Here is a 21,980-nt window from a genome sequence, read left to right on the forward strand (position 1 = left end):
GGTCCCCTGAAACCAAGGTGACTGGCGCCCACACCACGCGCAGCCCCCGGACCAACTGAGAGAATTGGATCGGAAACCCCCAGGCCGCGGAGAACGGTGACCCCGTGACTCCCGGGGAACGTGCACTCTCTCGGGTGGGCCGCTGCCGCTGGCGCCCTTCCGCCACGCGTGTTGCCCAGGGCCGACTAGGAAATTAGGACGGGCTCTTTCCCTGGCTGCGGCGACCAGCAACCCTCCCTGCGTTCGGACCCCGGGCCGGCTCAAGCCGCTTCGGCTAGCGAACCCCCAGGACGGCGAGAGTTTTCCAAAGTTTAAGGTCCCACAGCACCTTTTACTGGTGGGACCCGCAGACAAACGTGTGCCACGAGCGCCACCTACTGGGCAGGATAAGAAAAACAGAACCCAGAGATTTCACAGAAAAATATTACAACCTTGCTGGGTCCAACACCAAGAGAAATCTGAATAAATGCCCAGACGCCAGCAGCAGAAGATAACTGTCCACGCTCAAAAGATTGAGAATATGGCTCAGTCAAAGGAACAAACCAATAGCTCAAATGAGACACAAGAGCTGAGACAACTAATGCTGAATATACGAACAGAAATGGAAAACCTCTTCAAAAATGAAATCGATAAATTGAGGGAGGACATGAAGAGGACATGGGCTGAACATAAAGAAGAAATAGAAAAACTGAAAAAACAAATCGCAGAACTTATGGAAGTGAAGGATAAAGTAGCAAACATAGAAAAAATAATGGATAGCTACAATGATAGATTTAAAGAGACAGAAGATAGAATTAGTGATTTGGAGGATGGAACATCTGAATTCCAAAAAGAAACAGAAACTATAGGGAAAAGAATGGAAAAATTTGAACAGGGTATCAGGGAACTCAAGGACAATATGAACCGCACAAATATACGTGTTGTGGGTGTCCCAGAAGGAGAAGAGAAGGGAAAAGGAGGAGAAAAACTAATGGAAGAAATTATCACTGAAAATTTCCCAACTCTTATGAAAGACCTAAAATTACAGATCCAAGAAGTGCAGCACACCCCAAAGAGATTAGACCCAAATAGGCGTTCTCCAAGACACTTACTAGTTAGAATGTCAGAGGTCAAAGAGAAAGAGAAGATCTTGAAAGCAGCAAGAGAAAAACAATCCATTACATACAAGGGAAACCCAATAAGACTTTGTGTAGATTTCTCAGCAGAAACCATGGAAGCTAGAAGACAGTGGGATGATATATTTAAAATACTAAAAGAGAAAAACTGCCAACCAAGACTCCTATATCCAGCAAAATTATCCTTCAAAAATGAGGGAGAAATTAAAACATTCTCAGACAAAAAGTCACTGAAAGAATTTGTGACCAAGAGACCAGCTCTGCAAGAAATACTAAAGGGAGCACTAGAGTCAGATACAAAAAGACAGAAGAGAGAGATATGGAGAAGAGTGTAGAAAGAAGGAAAATCAGATATGATATATATAATACAAAAGGCAAAATGTTAGAGGAAAATATTATCCAAACAGTAATAACACTAAATGTCAATGGACTGAATTCCCCAATCAAAAGACATAGATTGGCAGAATGGATTAAAAAACAGGATCCTTCTATATGCTGTCTACAGGAAACACATCTTAGACCCAAAGATAAACATAGGTTGAAAGTGAAAGGTTGGAAAAAGATATTTCATGCAAATAACAACCAGAAAAGAGCAGGAGTGGCTATACTAATATCCAACAAATTAGACTTCAAATGTAAAACAGTTAAAAGAGACAAAGAAGGACACTATATACTAATAAAAGGAACAATTAAACAAGAAGACATAACAATCATAAATATTTACGCACCGAATCAGAATGCCCCAAAATACGTGAGGAATATACTGCAAACACTGAAAAGGGAAATAGACTCATATACCATAATAGTTGGAGACTTCAACTCACCACTCTCATCAAGGGACAGAACATCTAGACAGAGGATCAACAAAGAAATAGAGAATCTGAATATTACTATAAATGAACTAGACTTAATAGACATTTATAGGACATTACATCCCACAACAGCAGGATACACCTTTTTCTCAAGTGCTCATGGATCATTCGCAAAGATAGACCATATGCTGGGTCACAAAGCAAGTCTTAACAAATTTAAAAAGATTGAAATCTTACACAACACTTTCTCGGACCATAAAGGAATGATGTTGGAAATCAATAATAGGCAGAGTGCCAGAAAATTCACAAATACGTGGAGGCTCAACAACACACTCCTAAACAACGACTGGGTCAAAGAAGAAATTGCAAGAGAAATTAGCAAATACCTCGAGGCGAATGAAAATGAAAACACAACATATCAAAACTTATGGGATGCAGCAAAGGCAGTGCTAAGAGGGAAATTTATTGCTCTAAATGCCTATATCAGAAAAGAAGAAAAGGCAAAAATTCAGGAATTAACTATCCATTTGGAAGAACTGGAGAAAGAACAGCAAGCTAACCCCAAAGCAAGCAAAAGGAAAGAAATAACAAAGATTAGAGCACAAATAAATGAAATTGAAAACATGAAAACAATAGAGAAAATCAATAAGGCCAGAAGTTTGTTCTATGAGAAAATCAATAAGATTGATGGGCCCTTAGCAAGATTGACAAAAAGAAGAAGAGAGAGGATGCAAATAAATAAGATCAGAAATGGAAGAGGAGACATAACTACTGACCTCACAGAAATAAAGGAGGTAATAACAGGATACTATGAACAACTTTATGCTAATAAATACAACAATTTAGAGGAAATGGACGGGTTCCTGGAAAGACATGAACAACCAACTTTGACTCAAGAAGACATAGATGACCTCAACAAACCAATCACAAGTAAAGAAATTGAATTAGTCATTCAAAAGCTTCCTAAAAAGAAAAGTCCAGGACCAGATGGCTTCACATGTGAATTCTACCAAACGTTCCAGAAAGAATTAGTACCAATTCTCTTCAAACTCTTCAAAAAAATCGAAGTGGAGGGAAAACTACCTAATTCATTCTATGAAGCCAACATCACCCTCATACCAAAACCAGGCAAAGATATTACAAAAAAAGAAAACTACAGACCAATCTCTCTGATGAATACAGATGCAAAAATCCTCAATAAAATTCTAGCAAATCGTATCCAACAACACATTAAAAGAATTATACATCATGACCAAGTAGGATTCATCCCAGGTATGCAAGGATGGTTCAACATAAGAAAATCAATTAATGTAATACACCATATCAACAAATCAAAGCAGAAAAATCACATGATCATCTCAATTGATGCAGAGAAGGCATTCGACAAGATTCAACATCCTTTCCTGTTGAAAACACTTCAAAAGATAGGAATACAAGGGAACTTCCTTAAAATGATAGAGGGAATATATGAAAAACCCACAGCTAATATCATCCTCAATGGGGAAAAATTGAAAACTTTCCCCCTAAGATCAGGAACAAGACAAGGATGTCCACTATCACCACTATTATTCAACATTGTGTTGGAGGTTCTAGCCAGAGCAATTAGACAAGAAAAAGAAATACAAGGCATCAAAATTGGAAAGGAAGAAGTAAAACTATCACTGTTTGCAGACGATATGATACTATACGTCGAAAACCCGGAAAAATCCACAACAAAACTACTAGAGCTAATAAATGAGTACAGCAAAGTAGCAGGTTACAAGATCAACATTCAAAAATCTGTAGCATTTCTATACACTAGTAATGAACAAGCTGAGGGGGAAATCAAGAAACGAATCCCATTTACAATTGCAACTAAAAGAATAAAATACCTAGGAATAAATTTAACTAAAGAGACAAAAAACCTATATAAAGAAAACTACAAAAAACTGCTAAAAGAAATCACAGAAGACCTAAATAGATGGAAGGGCATACCGTGTTCATGGATTGGAAGACTAAATATAGTTAAGATGTCAATCCTACCTAAATTGATTTACAGATTCAATGCAATACCAATCAAAATCCCAACAACTTATTTTTCAGAAATAGAAAAACCAATAAGCAAATTTATCTGGAAGGGCAGGGTGCCCCGAATTGCTAAAAACATCTTGAGGAAAAAAAACGAAGCTGGAGGTCTCGCGCTGCCTGACTTTAAGGCATATTATGAAGCCACAGTGGTCAAAACAGCATGGTATTGGCATAAAGATAGATATATCGACCAATGGAATCGAATAGAGTGCTCAGATATAGACCCTCTCATCTATGGACATTTGATCTTTGATAAGGCAGTCAAGCCAACTCACCTGGGACAGAACAGTCTCTTCAATAAATGGTGCCTAGAGAACTGGATATCCATATGCAAAAGAATGAAAGAAGACCCATCTCTCACACCCTATACAAAAGTTAACTCAAAATGGATCAAAGATCTAAACATTAGGTCTAAGACCATAAAACAGTTAGAGGAAAATGTTGGGAGATATCTTATGGATCTTACAACTGGAGGCGGTTTTATGGACCTTAAACCTAAAGCAAGAGCACTGAAGAAGGAAATAAATAAATGGGAACTCCTCCAAATTAAACACTTTTGTGCATCAAAGAACTTCACCAAGAAAGTAGAAAGACAGCCTTCACAATGGGAGACAATATTTGGAAATGATATATCAGATAAAGGTCTAGTATCCAGAATTTATAAAGAGATTGTTCATCTCAACAACAAAAAGACAGCCAACCCAATTACAAAATGGGAAAAAGACTTGAACAGACACCTCTCAGAAGAGGAAATACGGATGGCCAAGAGGCACATGAAGAGATGCTCAATGTCCCTGGCCATTAGAGAAATGCAAATCAAAACCACAATGAGATATCATCTCACACCCACCAGAATGGCCATTATCAACAAAACAGAAAATGACAAGTGCTGGAGAGGATGCGGAGAAAGAGGCACACTTATCCACTGTTGGTGGGAATGTCAAAGGGTGCAACCACTGTGGAAGGCAGTTTGGCGGTTCCTCAAAAAGCTGAATATAGAATTACCATACGACCCAGCAATACCATTGCTAGGTATCTACTCAAAGGACTTAAGGGCAAAGACACAAACGGACATTTGCACACCAATGTTTATAGCAGCATTATTTACAATTGCAAAGAGATGGAAACAGCCAAAATCTCCATCAACAGAAGAGTGGCTAAACAAACTGTGGTATATACATACGATGGAATATTATGCAGCTTTAAGACAAGATAAACTTATGAACCATGTAATAACATGGATGGACCTAGAGAATATTATGCTGAGTGAATCCAGCCAAAAACTAAAGGACAAATACTGTATGGTCCCACTGATGTGAACGGACATTCAAGAATAAACTTGAAATATGTCATTGGTAACAGAGTTCAGCAGGAGTTAGAAACAGGGTAAGACAATGGGTAATTGAAGCTGAAGGGATACAGACTGTGCAACAGGACTAGATACAAAAACTCAAAAATGGACAGCACAATAATACCTAATTGTAAAGTAATCATGTTAAAACACTGAATGAAGCTGCATCTGAGCTATAGGTTTTTGTTTTGTTTTGTTTTGTTTTGTTTTGATTTTACTATTATTACTTTTATTTTTTTCTCTATATTAACATTCTATATCTTTTTCGGTTATGTTGCTAGTTCTTCTAAACCAATGCAAATGTACTAAGAAATGATGATCATGCATCTATGTGATGATGTTAAGAATTAATGATTGCATGTGTAGAATGGTATGATCTCTAAATGTTGGGTTAATTTCTTTTTTTCCGTTAATTAAAAAAAAAAAAAAAAGAGAAGGGATAATTGGAGATGAAGGGATACAGACTGTACAACGGGACTGGATATAAAAACTCAGAAATGGACAGCACAATACTACCCAATTGTAATGCAATTATGTTAAAACACTGAATGAAGCTGCATGTGAGGTATAGGTTTTTTGTTTTTGTTTTTTTTGTTTTTTTTTTCTTTCTATTATTGTTTTAATTCTTATTCTGTTGTCTTTTTATTTCTTTTTCTAAATTGATGCAAATGTACTAAGAAATGATGAATATGTAACTATGTGATGTTATTAAGAATTACTGATTGTACATGTAGATTGGAATGATTTCTAATTGTTTTGTTAATTCTTTTTTTAATTAATAAAAAAAAAAAAAAGAATTAAACCATAGTGTACTGAGGGAAATATGTACAATTTGTCAAACATATTGGAGAGGGAAAGATAATGATACAAAATTCAAAAACAAAAAACGAAAATAAAATGTATACCTTTGACTACACAGAATATTTAAAGCTTATGTATGGTATGGAATAACATATAAGAGAAAAGATTTTTAGAAGTTAAAAGACAAATAACAAGCTAAGAAGAATATTTGCAACAGTTAGCTAAAAAGGAACACTAATATTCTTAATATGCAGAAAAATCTTACAAATCAATTTTCAAAATTGCAAACTATCCAAACAAACACTAGGCATAATAAATGAACAGAAATTTTATGTAAAAAGAAATAATGGCCAGTGAACACATAAAAAGATGATTAACCTCACTCATAATTGAAGAACTGCAAAATTGAAAATACAATTTTCTTTCTCTCAGAATGGCAAAAGTCAAATTTGGAGGTATGTACAATTTTTTAAAAGGGTGTGGGGAAGTAGGCTATCATATGCTATTTATGAGAGTAAAAATTAATGCTATATTTTTGGAGGCGAATTGTCTATTCGCTTATTCGACTATTCTATTTAATAGTCAATGACTATTAAAATTTAAAACATTCCCTTTACCCAAAAACTTACTGTTAGAAGTTTTCCCAAACATATTCGCTATGGCATTGTTTATAATAACAAAATACTGAAGCAACCTAAGTGTGCATCAATCATGCACTGACAAAATAAATTGTATACATTGAATACAATTGAACACTCTGCAGCTATTAGAAGGAATAAGATCAATGTGTGTGAATATATGGATGGCAAAGCTCTTGAAAATATATTAGAAAGTAGGAAAAGTCAAGATATAAAATGATGTATGAAGTATGATCATATTTATATAAGATTTTAAAAGTATTTATATATTTTTAAACCTGTGTATATTCACAACAAAGAAGAAATTGGCACCATATACAAGAAGTTATCAACATGGCTATTTGGGGAGAGAATAATAGAAAGAAGGAGAGCCTTTTGTTTTATGTCTTTCTGTTCTGTTTTAGTTTTCATGTATTTTTCATTATGTGCCTACATGAATTTAGTTTTTACATCAATACACCTTATCTGGGCAATGAGACATGGCCTGTTCTTGTTTTCTTAAGTGATTATGTTTAAAATGTGCAATAGCAAATTGAAAGACACAGATAACACATATACCCTTTGACCTAAGAAGTCCATTTCCAGGGAACTTATACTTCAGAAATGCTTTCATCAGTACACAAAGACATATGCACAAGGATATACTTATGGCACTTTGTTGTTGTGAAAGTCTGGTAGCAACCATCAATAAGAATCTAGTTGCAAACTGCTGAGACATGAAATACTAGGCACTCATTAAAAAAGAATCAAGTAGAATAACATGAAAGATTTTCAAAATATATTGTTAAATGAAAAGCAAAACAAAACCAAGTTGTAGAATTGTATGTCTGGTGTGACTCTATTCATTTAAATAAAAAGAATATATATATATATATGGCATTCTAAATATATTTATATAAGGAGAGATAGAAGTCAAAATAGAGAAAGTTGTATGCTGGTGTGTGCATATGGTAGATTTCTAAAAAGTATACACAAGAAACTTCTAGCAGTGCTTACTTCTGAGAGTGAAGACAGTAAAGATACATTCTACTTTTCCCTTTATATCTTTCAGAAACATTAAAATTTATTTACCATGATCATATGTTATATTTTAAAATTAAAGTAATTTAGCTGTAATAAAAGATTATTTGGCCCATAGAGTTTTCAATTCAACTTCCTGTGGGAAGGATCCTGGATCAAATTACCTTTCCTGTCTTTCCCAGCTCTCTGAGTCATACTTCTGATTTAATCAATGCCGAGACAGACTCTGAAATGACTTTTATCTACCAAGGCAAAGATCTGGGATTTTATAGTTTAAGGGGGCTTTAAATTCAAAGAGCCTAACAGCCCCTTCCTTCTGAGGAGGGAGAAAATTGAGCCTCAGGAAAGTGATATGACCATCACTCAGCTGGTGCTTTTGGCATAGCCAGGCCAACCCAAGCTACTTAGTGGACCTCCCACTGTTAACTGTGCCATCAGTGTTTAGGAGAAGTTACCAGAATAGAAAGTCAGAGAAGAGGCAAGGAAATTTGTAAAAGTGAAATAATGAGACTTTAACAAAGTTATTGCGAGTGGCCTAGGATATGGAGTTGAAGATGTGCCATGCCTGATGGGGAGGCAATTAAAGTAGTAAACCCCCCACCCAACACCCCACATCATTGTCAAGGAGGGTTGAAGACAGGCAAAATGATAAGATTACACATTTTACATATAGACAAGCCAATCAGTTCTTATTCTTCTTTCTTGGACCTTAGCTCTCTGCCCTATAAATGAAAAGAAGCAAAATTCTGACATCATCTGTAAAAACCAGCTGTGTATAAGTTAAAACACTAGACTTTTTTTCTTTCTTGTTTCTTTTTATTTTCTTAAAACACTAGACTTTATGTTCAGCATAAATAGAAGAGCTTCTTGGGGGTTGTCTTGTTCACCTTGGCTCCCCACCCACTGTCCTTCTCCTGGGCAGACACAAGGCCTTGTGTTTGGAGAGCACCTAGTTATTATTTTGTGTTGACTTAGATTGTATTGATTCAGGAAAGATTTTAGCTTTTGCTTCTCATTTAATTCAATTTAAGCAGAGTTTTGGGCTTGTTTTTCAGATGTTCTGTTTTTCTTCTGGCATAGGCCCCAAAACAACAAAAGCAACATAAACTCCAGGCATCCTTTATTTCATTTTGTCAGAATTCATTACGAAATTATGCATGAGGAATGGGGCAGTCAAATTTATTTTGGAACAGGGCTCAGGGCTGTGTAACCAAGCTCAGGATGACAGGACCAGGCCACTGGCCAAGGAGAGGGATTTGGCAGGCAGCCAGTCCCATTCCATACAGTCTCTCCAGAACCTCATCTGAATATATTAATCTGTCAGCACATACTTGTCTATGTCCATTACAAGTGTCTCTCTTTATTATCCTGTTTTCCCTCTAATTTTGAAGGCTCCACTCTACCAGAAGCTAGGAAACTCACAGAGGCTTATAAAATCCTATAGAGATGGGTAGACAAAAGTTTCCAACCTGGTCAAGCCATGACACAACACCACCAGCGGAAATGTCATGCCTCTGCTAACTAAAAGTTATCAGGAATGTGAGGCTTGCTAAGTAATAGTCAAACACTTGGGTAAGACATGAGGAGATTTGAGGCATGTTGACCTTGACTTAGTTCAACAGCCTCTCAGCTTTGGAAACACTTTTTCATCAATCAGAATGATATACCTTACCAAAATTTTCTGGCTTCCTGTCTTTCAGGTGAATGGAATTGACCTCCGTGGAGCATCCCATGAGCAGGCAGCTGCTGCGCTAAAAGGAGCTGGGCAGACGGTGACAATAATAGCACAATACCAACCTGAAGGTCAGCCCAAATCCACACTTATAATGCTCTAATGTATTCCAGTGTCCATGTGCACCCACAGTTCTCATCACGTGTGTTAACCAGAGTTTCTACCAATAGTTGTTTAAAAAAATAATTAGCAGCAAACTGCATACAGTGAAAAAATGATGACTGTTTTTCAAGAAACAAGAGGCTTTGTTACCCATAATTGTCCAGGACATACTCAGGCAATTAAAAAAGACCTGTTTAAAAAATATGAATTCAGGGTGGGCCGTGGTGGCTCAGCAGGCAGATTTCTCGCCTGCCATGCCAGAGACCCAGGTTTGTTTCCCGGTGGCTGCCCATGCAAGAAAAAATACATATATATGAACTCAAATAAATAACAACCAGCATCAGCTTTATTTAATTTACATTCTCGTCTGGTACACATTTTAGATCAATAGTGGATATTGTAAAAACAATTAATAAAAATTTAGGAAGTCAGGGGGAAAGAGTTCTACGGAAATAGACCATGATCAGTAGGTCATATTCTCTCCTTGTAGCATTAACTCAACTCTCCTTAAACTTAACACGGCAGTGGGATGTCCTTGGTGCAGTTCCCCCTCCCCCACTCCTACCCCCACCCTTTTCTGCTGTACTGTCTCTTATTTGGGATAAATCACTATTAACTCTGAGACTTGGTGGGATGTCTTAAATTCTATTAGCCAGCCTAGACTTGAGATATCCTGGTTTAGCTATACCCTGCTTCTTTGGTTTCTTTAAACATCTGTTTCTGTGATCAGAATGAGGCTCAACAAGATAGCTGGGATGATAACTGTTATGTGGGTAGTTTCTTAACAAATCCATGTATGGATTCCTTCTTTGCTAATGAAAAATAGTTCAGCATACCACTGTGGGCTAGATCTTACACAAAAACCAGAGATCATGCTTCTGTCTTTAAGAAATGTAGTTAATTACTTTTAGCCCACGTGACTGGCAGAGAGGAGTATTAAAGCAGCTAATGATGAAGGTACAAGATGCCAGCAAGGAGGAACCTTCATGTAGTAGGTTATAAAGAGCTCCTTTGGCTTTTTGGAATGATTCTTTGGAAAATCATTTGCCCTATTGTTGTTTGAAAGATTGAAATTTAAATCTTGTCTGTTCATCTTAGATTTTACCATTAACGGTGACCAGTCACAGAGTCTATGCAAAAGTAAACACATTCTGCCTTTTGTGCTTTGATATATTATTTTCATTTGTTTCTAGCTTTAGAATTTGAATTTTCCATTAGGTTACACAAAATTTAAGTTAATTTTTTTTCTCTCATTGGCCTCTCTGTGAACAGAGAGATGGAGAAGAGGGAGTTCAGGAGTGTCAAAAATGAATGATGAGAGAATCAAGCTCTTCACAGACAATTTTGGAAAGGCTTTCTGCTTAATTATTAGCAGAATAGTGTTCTAATAGGGATAAGTGCCTCCAGAACTACTCACTATAAAATAGAAAGTGAAAGGATCCTGGGTTAGCACAATCTGATGATAAATTCTACTCCATAGATGAGTAAGAATTTTTTTTATGGAATTCTTCCATTTTCTTAATTGACTACACCATCACTTGAGGCATGACATAAATGTCCCTGGCTTTTTTCCTGCTACTAAAATACTTCATCTCAAACAGCTCTGCAGACTGACAAGATGATTAGGATCATAATTACTCCTATTAGGAGTTCTTGATAGTAAACTCTTGATAGTGAAGATAGCCATCCAAGTAACATTGAATAGAATGATTTCCAGCTTTAAAGATTTCAATAAGGACAAACATGCCATAGTTCTACCAGTATAAATCTTCAACTTTCTACTGGAGCTTCATTATAGCTTGATTTCCTTTAAGCAATATGCCTACTTTAGATACTAGCCATACTTTGTCTAGATGTCTATTCAAATCATGTCTTATGAATAATATAAATTGATTTTTGAAGTGTGTTTAAAGAAACCTTCTACTAACACTAATAAGAAGGAAAGGCATCTTTCAGAGTGGTAAATTACAGATAGGTTTCACAGTATGACTTCCCTGTTTTAATAGTGAACAATATCTAACTTGTCACTGTTTTAAATCAACTGGAAATATAGTAATGGCAACATCAAGCAATCTTTTTCTGTTTCTTTGTGAATTTTATATGTAGCTGCATTTAGTTTAAATATTATTGGGAACAAAAACCCAATTGAATTACTGTTTTGGTCATTTAGGCTCATTTAATGTGTATATCTTTGGAAAATAACATCAGTTTACTTTTTAAATGACAAGTGGAAAATAAGAGTATTCTATGAGTTTCCGTTAGGAAATTCTCACCAGATCCCCTTCATTTGTGCCAGTGTCTTGAGGTGTCCCACTCTAAGACCATGTTAAAACAAGATTTTTGACATCTCTTTTGGTACAGTCAAGAACCAGACTTCCAGTGAATATGTTTTTGTCACATTCAAATGTTTTTATTGGTAATTTTTTATCAATAAATTGTAATTATCATAATGTAGCAAAAAATGTTTTCCTTGGCAAGTTTCACTCAGCAAAGCAAGGCCAGAGTTGTTATGCTCACCTCTGCTTAATTGAGCTTGGCCACAGTGGTTTGAATTACTCTATCCACCATCAATCTCATTCAACATCTAGTTTTGGACAGTGGAATTAAAGCCAATTCAAACAGTCATATACAGACCAGGTTTCTCTTTGGTGGTGTGATTGTGATTAATTTTTACCATCTTTTTAATTCAATTTATTTCCCCTACTTTGAAATAAAATCGCATTAATAATAATGAGAAAATAATGAAGCCATTTTCATTTTTTTAAAGATAATGTATCAAATGCATCAGAAATAATTCTATATCACCCCTTTAGGGAGTTAATTCTCGTAAAAACCTTAATTACCCATAGCTAATCAGTGAAATTATTCAAATACCGCATCACACAAGGAAATATAATCCACCCATACCATACAAACACTTGTACAAACATCTATCCCTTCCCTTGCTCTTCCCAGCTATCTTCCCCTTTGCTTTCAGAATTCTATTTCTAAAAGATATGACCCCCCCTCCAGGGGCCTGCATACAAACTCCTTGCCCTTTACAATATAGTTACAGATAACCTCTATCCTCCTTCCCTCTCACCCTACTGTTACTGACCCTCTATGAGCCAGATCCTCCAAAACAAAACCAGGATCAGTAAAGCAAAACAGCACCTTATTATTTGACCAAAGAATGGAGAAGAGTGCACTCCTATTCAAAAGACACCTTCTCCCTGAAGGGAGGAGAGTGGGATTCTTTTATAAAAGTTTAAGGCAGTTGGCAGTTAGGTAAGTAGGCAAGGAGATTTCAAAAGACCTCAAGGAGGGTTTCAAGGAATTGGTTTTCAGCATGAGCAGTCCCTGGTTGTTCTAAAACATCATTCTAAATACAACTCATGTTTAGAAAATGGCATCTAACTCTCACCCAGAGATGGATAATTTACTATGATAATGAGCAAAGGTAAAATAAGGTCAGGATTGGGGGCTTAGTGTGCATCCTCCAGGAAGGGGACGTCTCTGGTTAAGGCAGGGCAGGAACTTGAGGTTAGCATTGAGATGGGTTCTTGCTTTACCATTGGCTGGGGACTTTGTGGTTCATCGCAGGGTGAACTGGTGATGGCTGCAGGAGCTTGAGTTTTTAGCAGCTTAGCTTCTTGGCAGGTGTTTGCAGGTATATTTTTCAAAAAATAAGCACTACTCAAGCAAAGACAGAAGTTAGATAAAGTTTTTAGGAGCAACCCTCTGGGACAGACTTCATCCTGGTGACAGTACCACCCACCACTCTCATCTCTTTTCACTCTCTCTGTCTGTACTGAACTGCTTTCCCTGTTTCTATACTTGATCCTGAGCTGTCCATGTTTCCATGCCTTTGCTCCTATGGGGTACTTCTTCCTGGAGCTCCCTTTTCTTCCTCTCCACTTATAGGAGTACCACTTGCCTTCAAGGCCATCAGATGTCAATTCCACCACAAAGGCATCTTTAATTGATATTGACAGATTCTTTCTCTGAGCTCCCAGGATTTGTTTTCAGACCTCTGGTGTCCTTTATCATAATCTGCATATTTTCTTCATTTGAATTAGCTCCTAGAGGGCGGGGACCTTTTAATTACCCATTTTATCTCCCATATTATGTCACTCAATATAAATTTTAATATACCTTACTCCCAAATTATTGAATAGGTCTCCCCTTGTTTTAGAGGTATGACATAATGTGTTCAGTTTTTGGCAAATATTATTCGTAGGTACTTAATAAATATTTGCTGAAGGAGTATTGGATGAATGGCCTAATGTTTTGATATTAGAGGCAAACATGGTAAGAGTCCCTGGATTGGACATTGAGGTTGATACAGTTGTGTGACTGTGTATGTGTTGACACAGTTTATTTTATTTTCTTGCACTGTTTTTTTTTACTTTATTAGAGAAATTGTGGGTTTATAGAACAATCATGCTTAAAATACAGGATTTCCATATTCCATCCACTAACACCTTGTATTGACATGGAATATGTTACAATCAATGATCGCACAGTTTTATAATTGTATTATTAGCTCAAGTCCATGGTTTAACTTAGGGTTCACTGCTTCTGTAATGTAGTTCCATATTTTTTTTTGCAATTTTTATTCAGTTACCATTTATACAATCTAGTATTTCCCCTTTTAATCATATTCAGATATATATTTCAGTACTAATAGTTGCATACACAATGTCATGCTACTTTCACTACAATCCATTACTGAAATATTTCTATCATTCCAAATAGGAATTCTGTACCCATATTCTAAATTCTGACTCTATGAATTTGCTTATTCTAATTGTTTCAAATCAGTGAGATTATATAGTAATTGTCCATATTTATCCGATTTATTTCACCCAACATGTCTTCAGGATTCATGCATGTTGTTGGTACATGTATCAGAACCTCATTCCTTTTTTATAGCTGAATAAAATGTGTACCGCATTTTATTTATCTATTCATCGGTTGATAGACATGGGTTATTTTCATTTTGGGGCAATGGTGAATAATGCTGCTATGAAAATAGGTGTGCAAATACCTATTCTAGACCCTGCTTTCCATTCTTTTGGGTTTATACGCAGTGGTGGAATTGCCAGTTCATATGGTAGTTCCATCCTTAGCTTTCTGAGAAACAGTGGCTGCACCATTTTACATGCCTCCAGCCATGAATGAGTATTCCTCTTTCTCTGCATCCTCCTCAACACTTGTTACTTTCCCCTCTTTTTTTTTTCAATAGCAGCCATTCTACAGATTGTGCAATGGTGTCTCATTGTGGTTTTGACTTGCATTTCCCTGGTGGTTAATGATCTTGAGCATCTTTTCATGTGCTTTCTGGCTATTTGTATATTTTGTTTAGAAAGATGCCTTTTCAAGTCTTTTGCTCATTTTTTAATTGAGTTGTTTGTCTTTTTGTTGTTAAGTTGATGGATTTCTTTATATATTCTAGATATTAAACCTTTATCAGATACATTGTTTTCAAATACTTTCTTTCATTGGGTAGGTTGTTTTGCTTTCATGATGAGGTGTTCTGAAGTGCAAATTTTTTAATTTTGTTGATTTATCTATTTTTTTCTTTTGTTGCTTGTGTTTTGGGTGTAAAGTCTAAGAAACCATTGCCTAACAAAAGGCTCCAAAGATGCTTCCCTAGGATTTCATCTAGGAATTTGATAGTTCTACCCCTTATATTAAGCTCTTGATCAATTTTGAGTTGATTTTTGTATCTAGTGTTAGATAGGGGTCTTCCTTTTTAAATGGAGATCCAGTTATCCCAGCACCATATGTTGAAGAAACTATTCTTTCCCCATTGAATAGCGTTTGACTCCTTGTCAAAAATCACTTAGCCATAAAGGTGAGGGTTGACTTCTGAACTCTCATTTCTATTCCATTGGTCTATATGTCTGTCCTTGTGCCAGTACCATGCTCTTTTGATTACTCTGGCTTTGTAATAAGTTTTAAGTCTGGGAAGTGTGAGTCTTTCAACTTCATTCTTCTTTTTCAAGATTGCTTTAGCTATTTGGGCTGTGTTTTAGTTTGCTAATGCTGCCAGAATCCAGTACACCAGAAATGGACTGACTTTTATAAAGAGATTTATTTAGTTACAAATGTACAGTTCTTCAGCAGAAAGGTAGCTGGCATTGTCTGTCATGTGGAAAGCACATGACAACATCTGCTGGCCTTCTCTCCTGGCTTCTAGGTTCAAATGGCTTTTCCCGGGTGATTCCTTTCTGCATCTCAAAATGACTGGGTTTTTTTTGCCAGAGCTCTGAGCTGAGCTATGCTGTGCTACTGAGCTCTCTTCTGACCTCTCTCTTTTAAGCCCCCATCTAATTAAATTGAATATCACTCATTGTGGAAGGCACTCCTTTTAGTGGACTGCAGATGTAATCAACCATAAATGAATTTCACTCGCTGTTGATTTAAGTCCACAGCAACAGAACAACAGGGCACCAACACCTGGCCAAGTTGACAACTGACCCTAATTACTATAGTATCCCTTACCCTTCCATATAAATTAGATGATTGGCTTTTCCATTTCTACAAAGAAGGTTGTTGGAATTTTGATTGGGATTGCATTAAATTTATAAATTGCTTTAGGTAGTAATGACCTCTTAATGATAGTCAGTCTTCCAACCCAGGAATATGAGACATTCTTCCATTTATTTAAGTCTCCCTTAATTTATTTTAACAATGTTTTGTAGTTTTCTTTGTACAGGCCCATTACATTCTTTGTTAGACTTATTTTATTTTTTTAGTTGCTATATGTGAATGAATTTTTTTTCTGGTTTCTTCTTCACACTGTTCATTGCTTGTGATGAAACACTACTGATTGTTTTAGGTGTTGATCTTGTACCCCACCACTTTGCTGGATTAATTTATTAGCTCTGGGAGCTTTGTTGCAGATTTTTCAGGATTTTCTGTATATAGAGTCATAATCATCTAGTAGTAGGGAAAATCTTATTTCTTCCTTTCCAATTTGAATGCCTTTTATTTCTTTTTTCTTCCCTAATTGCTCCAGTAAGAATTTGCCATACACTGTTGAGTAACAGTGGTCACAGTGGCATCCTTGTCTCATTCCTGATCTTAGAGGGAAAGCTTTCAGTCTTTCATCATTAAGTAAGATATTAGCTATGAGCTTTTTATATTTGCCCTTTATCATATCGTGGAAGTTTCCTTCTATTCCTAGTGTTTTAATTGTTTTTATCAAGATAAGGTGCTCTATTTTGTAAAATGTCTTTTCTGCATCAAGATGATCATGTAGATTTTCTCCTTCATTCTGTTAATGTAGTGTGTTAGAGTAAGTGATTTTTTTAATGTTGAACCAACCTTGCATACTGGGGATAAATCCCACTTGATCATGTTGTATAATTCTTTTGATATACTGGTGGATTTGATTTGCTAGTATTTTTTTTGAGGGGGATGTATGCATTGTCCAGGAATCAAACCCAGATCTCCCACATGAAAGGTGATCATTCTGCCACTGAACCACCATCTGTACACCCTATTTGCTAGTATTTTGTTGAGGAGTTTTGCATCTATATTCATAAGAGCTATCGGTCTGTAGTTTTCTTTTCTTGTGATATCTTTATCTGGTTTTGGTATGAGGGTGATGTTGGCTTCATAGAATAAGTTGGGAATATTCCCTCCTCTTCAGTATTTGAAAGAGTTTGAGCAGAATTAGAATTGTGGCTTCTTGGAATGATTGGGAGAATTACCTGTGACACCATCTGGTCCCGGGCTATTCATTTATGGGAGGTTTTTGATTACTGATTCAACTTCTTTACTAGTACTTGGTTTGTTGAGATCTTCTATTTCTTCTTGAGTCAAGGTGGGTAGTTTGTGTGTTTCTAGGAATTTGTCCTTTTCTTCGAGGTTATATTATTTATTTGGCATACAACTGTTTATAGTAAGTATCCTCTTATAGTCCTTTTTTATTTTAGCAGAGTCTGTAGTAATGTCATGCTTTTCATTTCTGATTTTATATCTTCTCTTTTTTTTCCTTTGTCTGCCAGCTAAAGGTTTGTCAATTTTATTGATCTTTCAAAGAACCAACTTTTGGTTTTCTTGATTCTCTCTATTTTGTGTTTTTTTTTATTTTCTATTTCATTTATCTCAGCTTTAATATTTATTATTTTCTTCCTTCTATTTGCTTTGGTCTTATTTGCACTTCTTCTAGTTCTTCCATTTTGAGCAGAGTCTCTGATCTGAAATCTTTCCCTTTTTTTGTAATGTAAGCATTTAGAGCTATAAATTTCCCTCTCAGCACTGCCTTTTGCTGCATCACATCAGTTTTGGTATTTGAATTTTTATTATCATTCACTTCAAGATATTTCCTAATTTCATTTGTGATTTTCTCTTTAAACCTTTGATTGAGTAAGAGTATGTTTTTTAATTTGAAATATTTGTGAATTCTCTATTTCTCCCTCCGTTACTTGATACCTAGCTTCATTCATTGTGGTCAGAGAATGTACATTTTATTATTTCAATATTTTAAATCTATTAAAACTTATTTTGTGACACAACATATGGTCTATCCTGGAAAATGATCCATATCCACATGAGAAGAACGTATATTCTGTTTTTGTTGGTCGCAGTGTTATATACATATATATATGTCTGTCAGCTCTAGTTGGTTTAGTGTATAATTTAAGTCCTGTACTTCCTTACTGATCTTATGACTAGATGTTCTATTCATTATTGAGAGTGATGTGTTAAGGTCTCCTACTATTAATGTAGAACTGTCAGTTTCTCCCTTCAAATTTGTCAGTATTTGCTTCATTTATTTTGGGGCTCTGCTGTTAGGTACATACTTATAATTGTTACATCTTCCTATTGAATTGTCCCCTGTATCAGTGGATAATGATAATCTTCATCCCTCATATCTGTTTTTTACTTAAAGTCTATTTTATCCAATATTACTATAGCCACCTCAGATCTCTTTTGGTTACTACTGGCATAGTACATCTATTTTCCTATCCTTTCACCCTCAACCTACTTGTATTTTTTAATTCAAGGCATGTCTATTGCAGGCAGCATATAGTTGGGTCATTTAAAAATCCATTCTGCCAATCTCTGCCATTTGACCACAAAGTTTAATCCATTTAGATTTAAGATTCGAAGTCTTATACTTTCTTGTCCCTTACTTTCATTGATGCATACTTTTATATTTATTTGTGTTTTGTGTGTGTGTGTGTGTGTGTGTGTGTGTGTGTGTGTGTATTGTACCATACTGAGTGCCTTCTCACTTCTATTTGGATATATTTTTCATCTATTTTCCATGAAGTTATAATTTAACATCCTAAATTTATAATGTTCATATTCGGTTTGATGTCAACATAACTTCAGTAGCATGCACATAGAGTTTTCCTGTATCCTTGAGTTCCCAACTCATTTTTTTGTACTTGTTGCCACTTATATCTTTTTACATTGTTTGTCCACAAACCTAGATTTATCATTACTTTTCACTTTTTATGCATTTGCATTTTAGCACCTGTAGGAAATAAGTGGAGTTATATACCAAAAAATACACTACAATAATACTGGCCATTATAATTATCCAAATGGATACCTTTACTGGGGGGGGGGGGGTTTATTTCTTTTTGCTACTTTGATCACCATCTAATGTTCTTTCCTTTCAGTCTGAAGAACTCCATTTAGCTCTACTTGCAGGGCGTATCTGATGGTGATGAACCCCCTCAGCTTTTGTTTATCTGAGAATGTATTAATCTCTCCCTTGGCTAACAGTTGTTTTCTTTCAGCGCTTAAAGTATTTCAGACCATTGCCTTCTTGCCTCTATGGTTTCAGATGAGAAATCAGCACTCAGTGAAATTGGGACTCCCTTGTATGTAACACACTACTTTTCTCATCCAGCTTTCAGAACTCTCTCCCTATCCTTTGCATTTGATAATATAATCAGAATATGAAAAGGTGTATTTTTATTCATGTTTATCCTGTTTGGGGTTCTGAGTTTCTTAGATGTACATGTTCATGTCTTTTGCTAAGTTTGAGAAGTTCTCTGTCCTTATTTCTTTGATTATTCCTTCTGCCCCTTTCTGTCTGTCTTCTCCTTCTGGGACTCCCAGTATGTTTATTTGCTTGATGGTGTTCCAGAGCTTCCTTAAACTATTTTTGTTTTTAATATTTCTTTTTTCTTTCTGCTCCTCAGCCTAACTCATGTCAAGTGCCTTGTCTTCAAGTTCACTGATTCTTGCTTCTTCCAGTTCCAATCTGCTCTTGAAACCCTCCTGGGAATTTTTCATATTTATTATGATCTTCAACTCTAGAAGTTTCATTTGGATTCTTTTAAAAATTTCTGTCTCTTTGCTTAGGCTCTGATATTGCTCATTCATTGTTTCCTTGATATCCTTTAATTATTTCTCTGTATTTTTCATCATATATTTATTACATTTTTTAGGTTGACCTTCTATTAAATCTTTAGCTTCATTGATTTTGATTGCTAAATAAAGAAGTCATCCTCCCATGTCTGGGTGATTTAAGAACATAATTCATCAATGAGCAGCTCTTATTTTTCCTTTACTGACAATAGGGTTTATGCCTAATGTTAATGCTGCTGCCTGCTTTTTCATTTTGGACTCAAACCCACCTCTGTAATAGCCACCACTGAGGCAGATTTTGGAAGACTTTGAAAAACTTGCTTTACTTGAGGATCCATATCTTTCATAGCTTGCAAAACACAATAGCCTACAAGTCACCAGTAGCAATGGACTGTCCAACTGCTACCACTGTACTGGCCATGGCTCCAGCCCAACTCCCCTGCCTCTGGATCATCCCAGAGACTACAGCCACCAACCCATTCCTCTCCCAGAAGGTGATGTGCACACCTCCAGCAGCTATTTCTTGAAGATTTTTAAGATCATTTTTTAAAAGTCTGTGCTTGATATGTCCACAATCTCCTCTTCTTTGTGGGTGTTTTCTTTATTTTTATCCTCTTCCTTTGGTTGTGTAATCATTTCCTGTTTGTCTTGCACTCTATTGTTGCACACTGTACATTTTAATATTTTAAAATGCTAACTCTGAGATTTATTCCCTGAGATGTCTGTTTCTTGCTTTTGTATCAGCTGGTGATAAGACAGATATTATTGAGCCTCAGCTTTCCTACCAGGAAGGTCTACCCAAGACAAATGCAGTGTGCAGATTTTTCCCTCTTTTTGGGCCTCTGTCTTGTCCTGGCCTTTTGCTTGTTAGTTATTTCAGAGTTCCCCTGTTTACAGGAGTTTGATTATCCCTTCTGTTTCCCAGAAGACAGACTTCCCTTTTCTAGGTTGAAGCCAGCAGGTTTTTGTCCCTATTGTCCACCCTAATGGTTTTTTATACTCTTTTCATTGTCTCAAATGTGGAGAGAAAATTCTGGGAGGAGGGGCACCCTGGAGATGACTTTCCCAAGTCAGTCTTTCCGCCAGAACAGGGCCAGAGGTCCATGAAGGGGGCACAGACCAGCTCCAAGCTGCCCTGGAGGAAACCAGGAGCTTCTCTGGTGGCTTCCCAAAGCCCAGCAAATGCAGCGCTTCAGCTAACTGTCTCCCAAAGCCCTGTCATAGCTCTGCACCTTTAAATCTCCACCTCCTCCTCCTCCGTCTGGGGAGGGTTGAAAAAATGGTTGCTGCTACCTTTGTCTGGAGAAGGTTGAAACAATAGCTGCCCTCAGAGCTGGGGGACCCCAAAACTCTGAATTCATTCATCAAAAACTGTGATCAGTGATCAGTAGTGCTCCCCCTGGTCTTTCAGAACAGGGCTTTTCTGTCCTTATCACCAGTGAGCCAGCTAGGGACTGGCTCCATGAGTGCACAAGATGAACACCAGTAACTGCTGCATGAAGAGAACAATTTCTTAACTATAATTTATCAGTCTCATCATTCACTCTTCCCTTGATGCTGTACAGAGTTCTTCTGGCCTCCAGAGTTTCAGTTTACTTTTTTCAGACAGCTCCTGCCTGTTTAATAGTTGTTTGGATAGAAGGACTGAATCTTGGAGCTCCCTAATCTGCCACCTTCCCCAGAAGTCTCTGATACAGTTTTGTGATATTGATACTCTTTTAAGATGGGACCTTTCTGGGTTTTGCTACAAAACCTCTAGCAGCCCTAATGTGATAATCCTCCTTTATCCTACATTGCAGAAAATCTACAGTTTTTGCTCTGTAATCAGCACAGAGAAAAGATGATTAAATCTTTAACATTTTTTAAAGATCTGAAACTCAACTTTAACACCATTGACAAATGTAAAAGACCTTGATTACAATCAAATTATATATTTGTTTAAAATAGGATCTACAGAGCATTGGAGCAAACCTTGACAACATCTGTTGCCTTCTCAATAATATATAACTATATTTAGTG

At 36.4% G+C, this 21,980-nt stretch overlaps 1 protein-coding gene and 1 pseudogene across 13 annotated transcripts in view; one reads left to right on the forward strand and one right to left on the reverse strand.

The window, feature by feature from the left end:
• Positions 1-21,980, forward strand: part of DLG2 (discs large MAGUK scaffold protein 2) — a 2,206,106-nt gene that overhangs the window by 1,891,394 nt on the left and 292,732 nt on the right. For all 13 annotated transcript variants that reach the window (XR_013156681.1, XR_013156683.1, XR_013156682.1 and 10 more), the window contains one exon: positions 9,505-9,607. Coding sequence is in view for 9 of the 13 variants with exons in the window: in XM_077113416.1 (XP_076969531.1) it covers positions 9,505-9,607 (103 nt within the window). In the remaining 4 variants the exon portion in view is untranslated. Of the gene's footprint in view, positions 1-9,504; positions 9,608-21,980 lie in introns of those variants that run through there.
• LOC143643895 (mitochondrial import inner membrane translocase subunit TIM14 pseudogene) lies at positions 19,998-20,382 on the reverse strand (annotated as a pseudogene).

The sequence above is a fragment of the Tamandua tetradactyla genome, chromosome 8 (genome assembly GCF_023851605.1).
Source record: "Tamandua tetradactyla isolate mTamTet1 chromosome 8, mTamTet1.pri, whole genome shotgun sequence".
In the NCBI taxonomy this organism is placed as follows: Eukaryota; Metazoa; Chordata; class Mammalia; order Pilosa; family Myrmecophagidae; genus Tamandua; species Tamandua tetradactyla.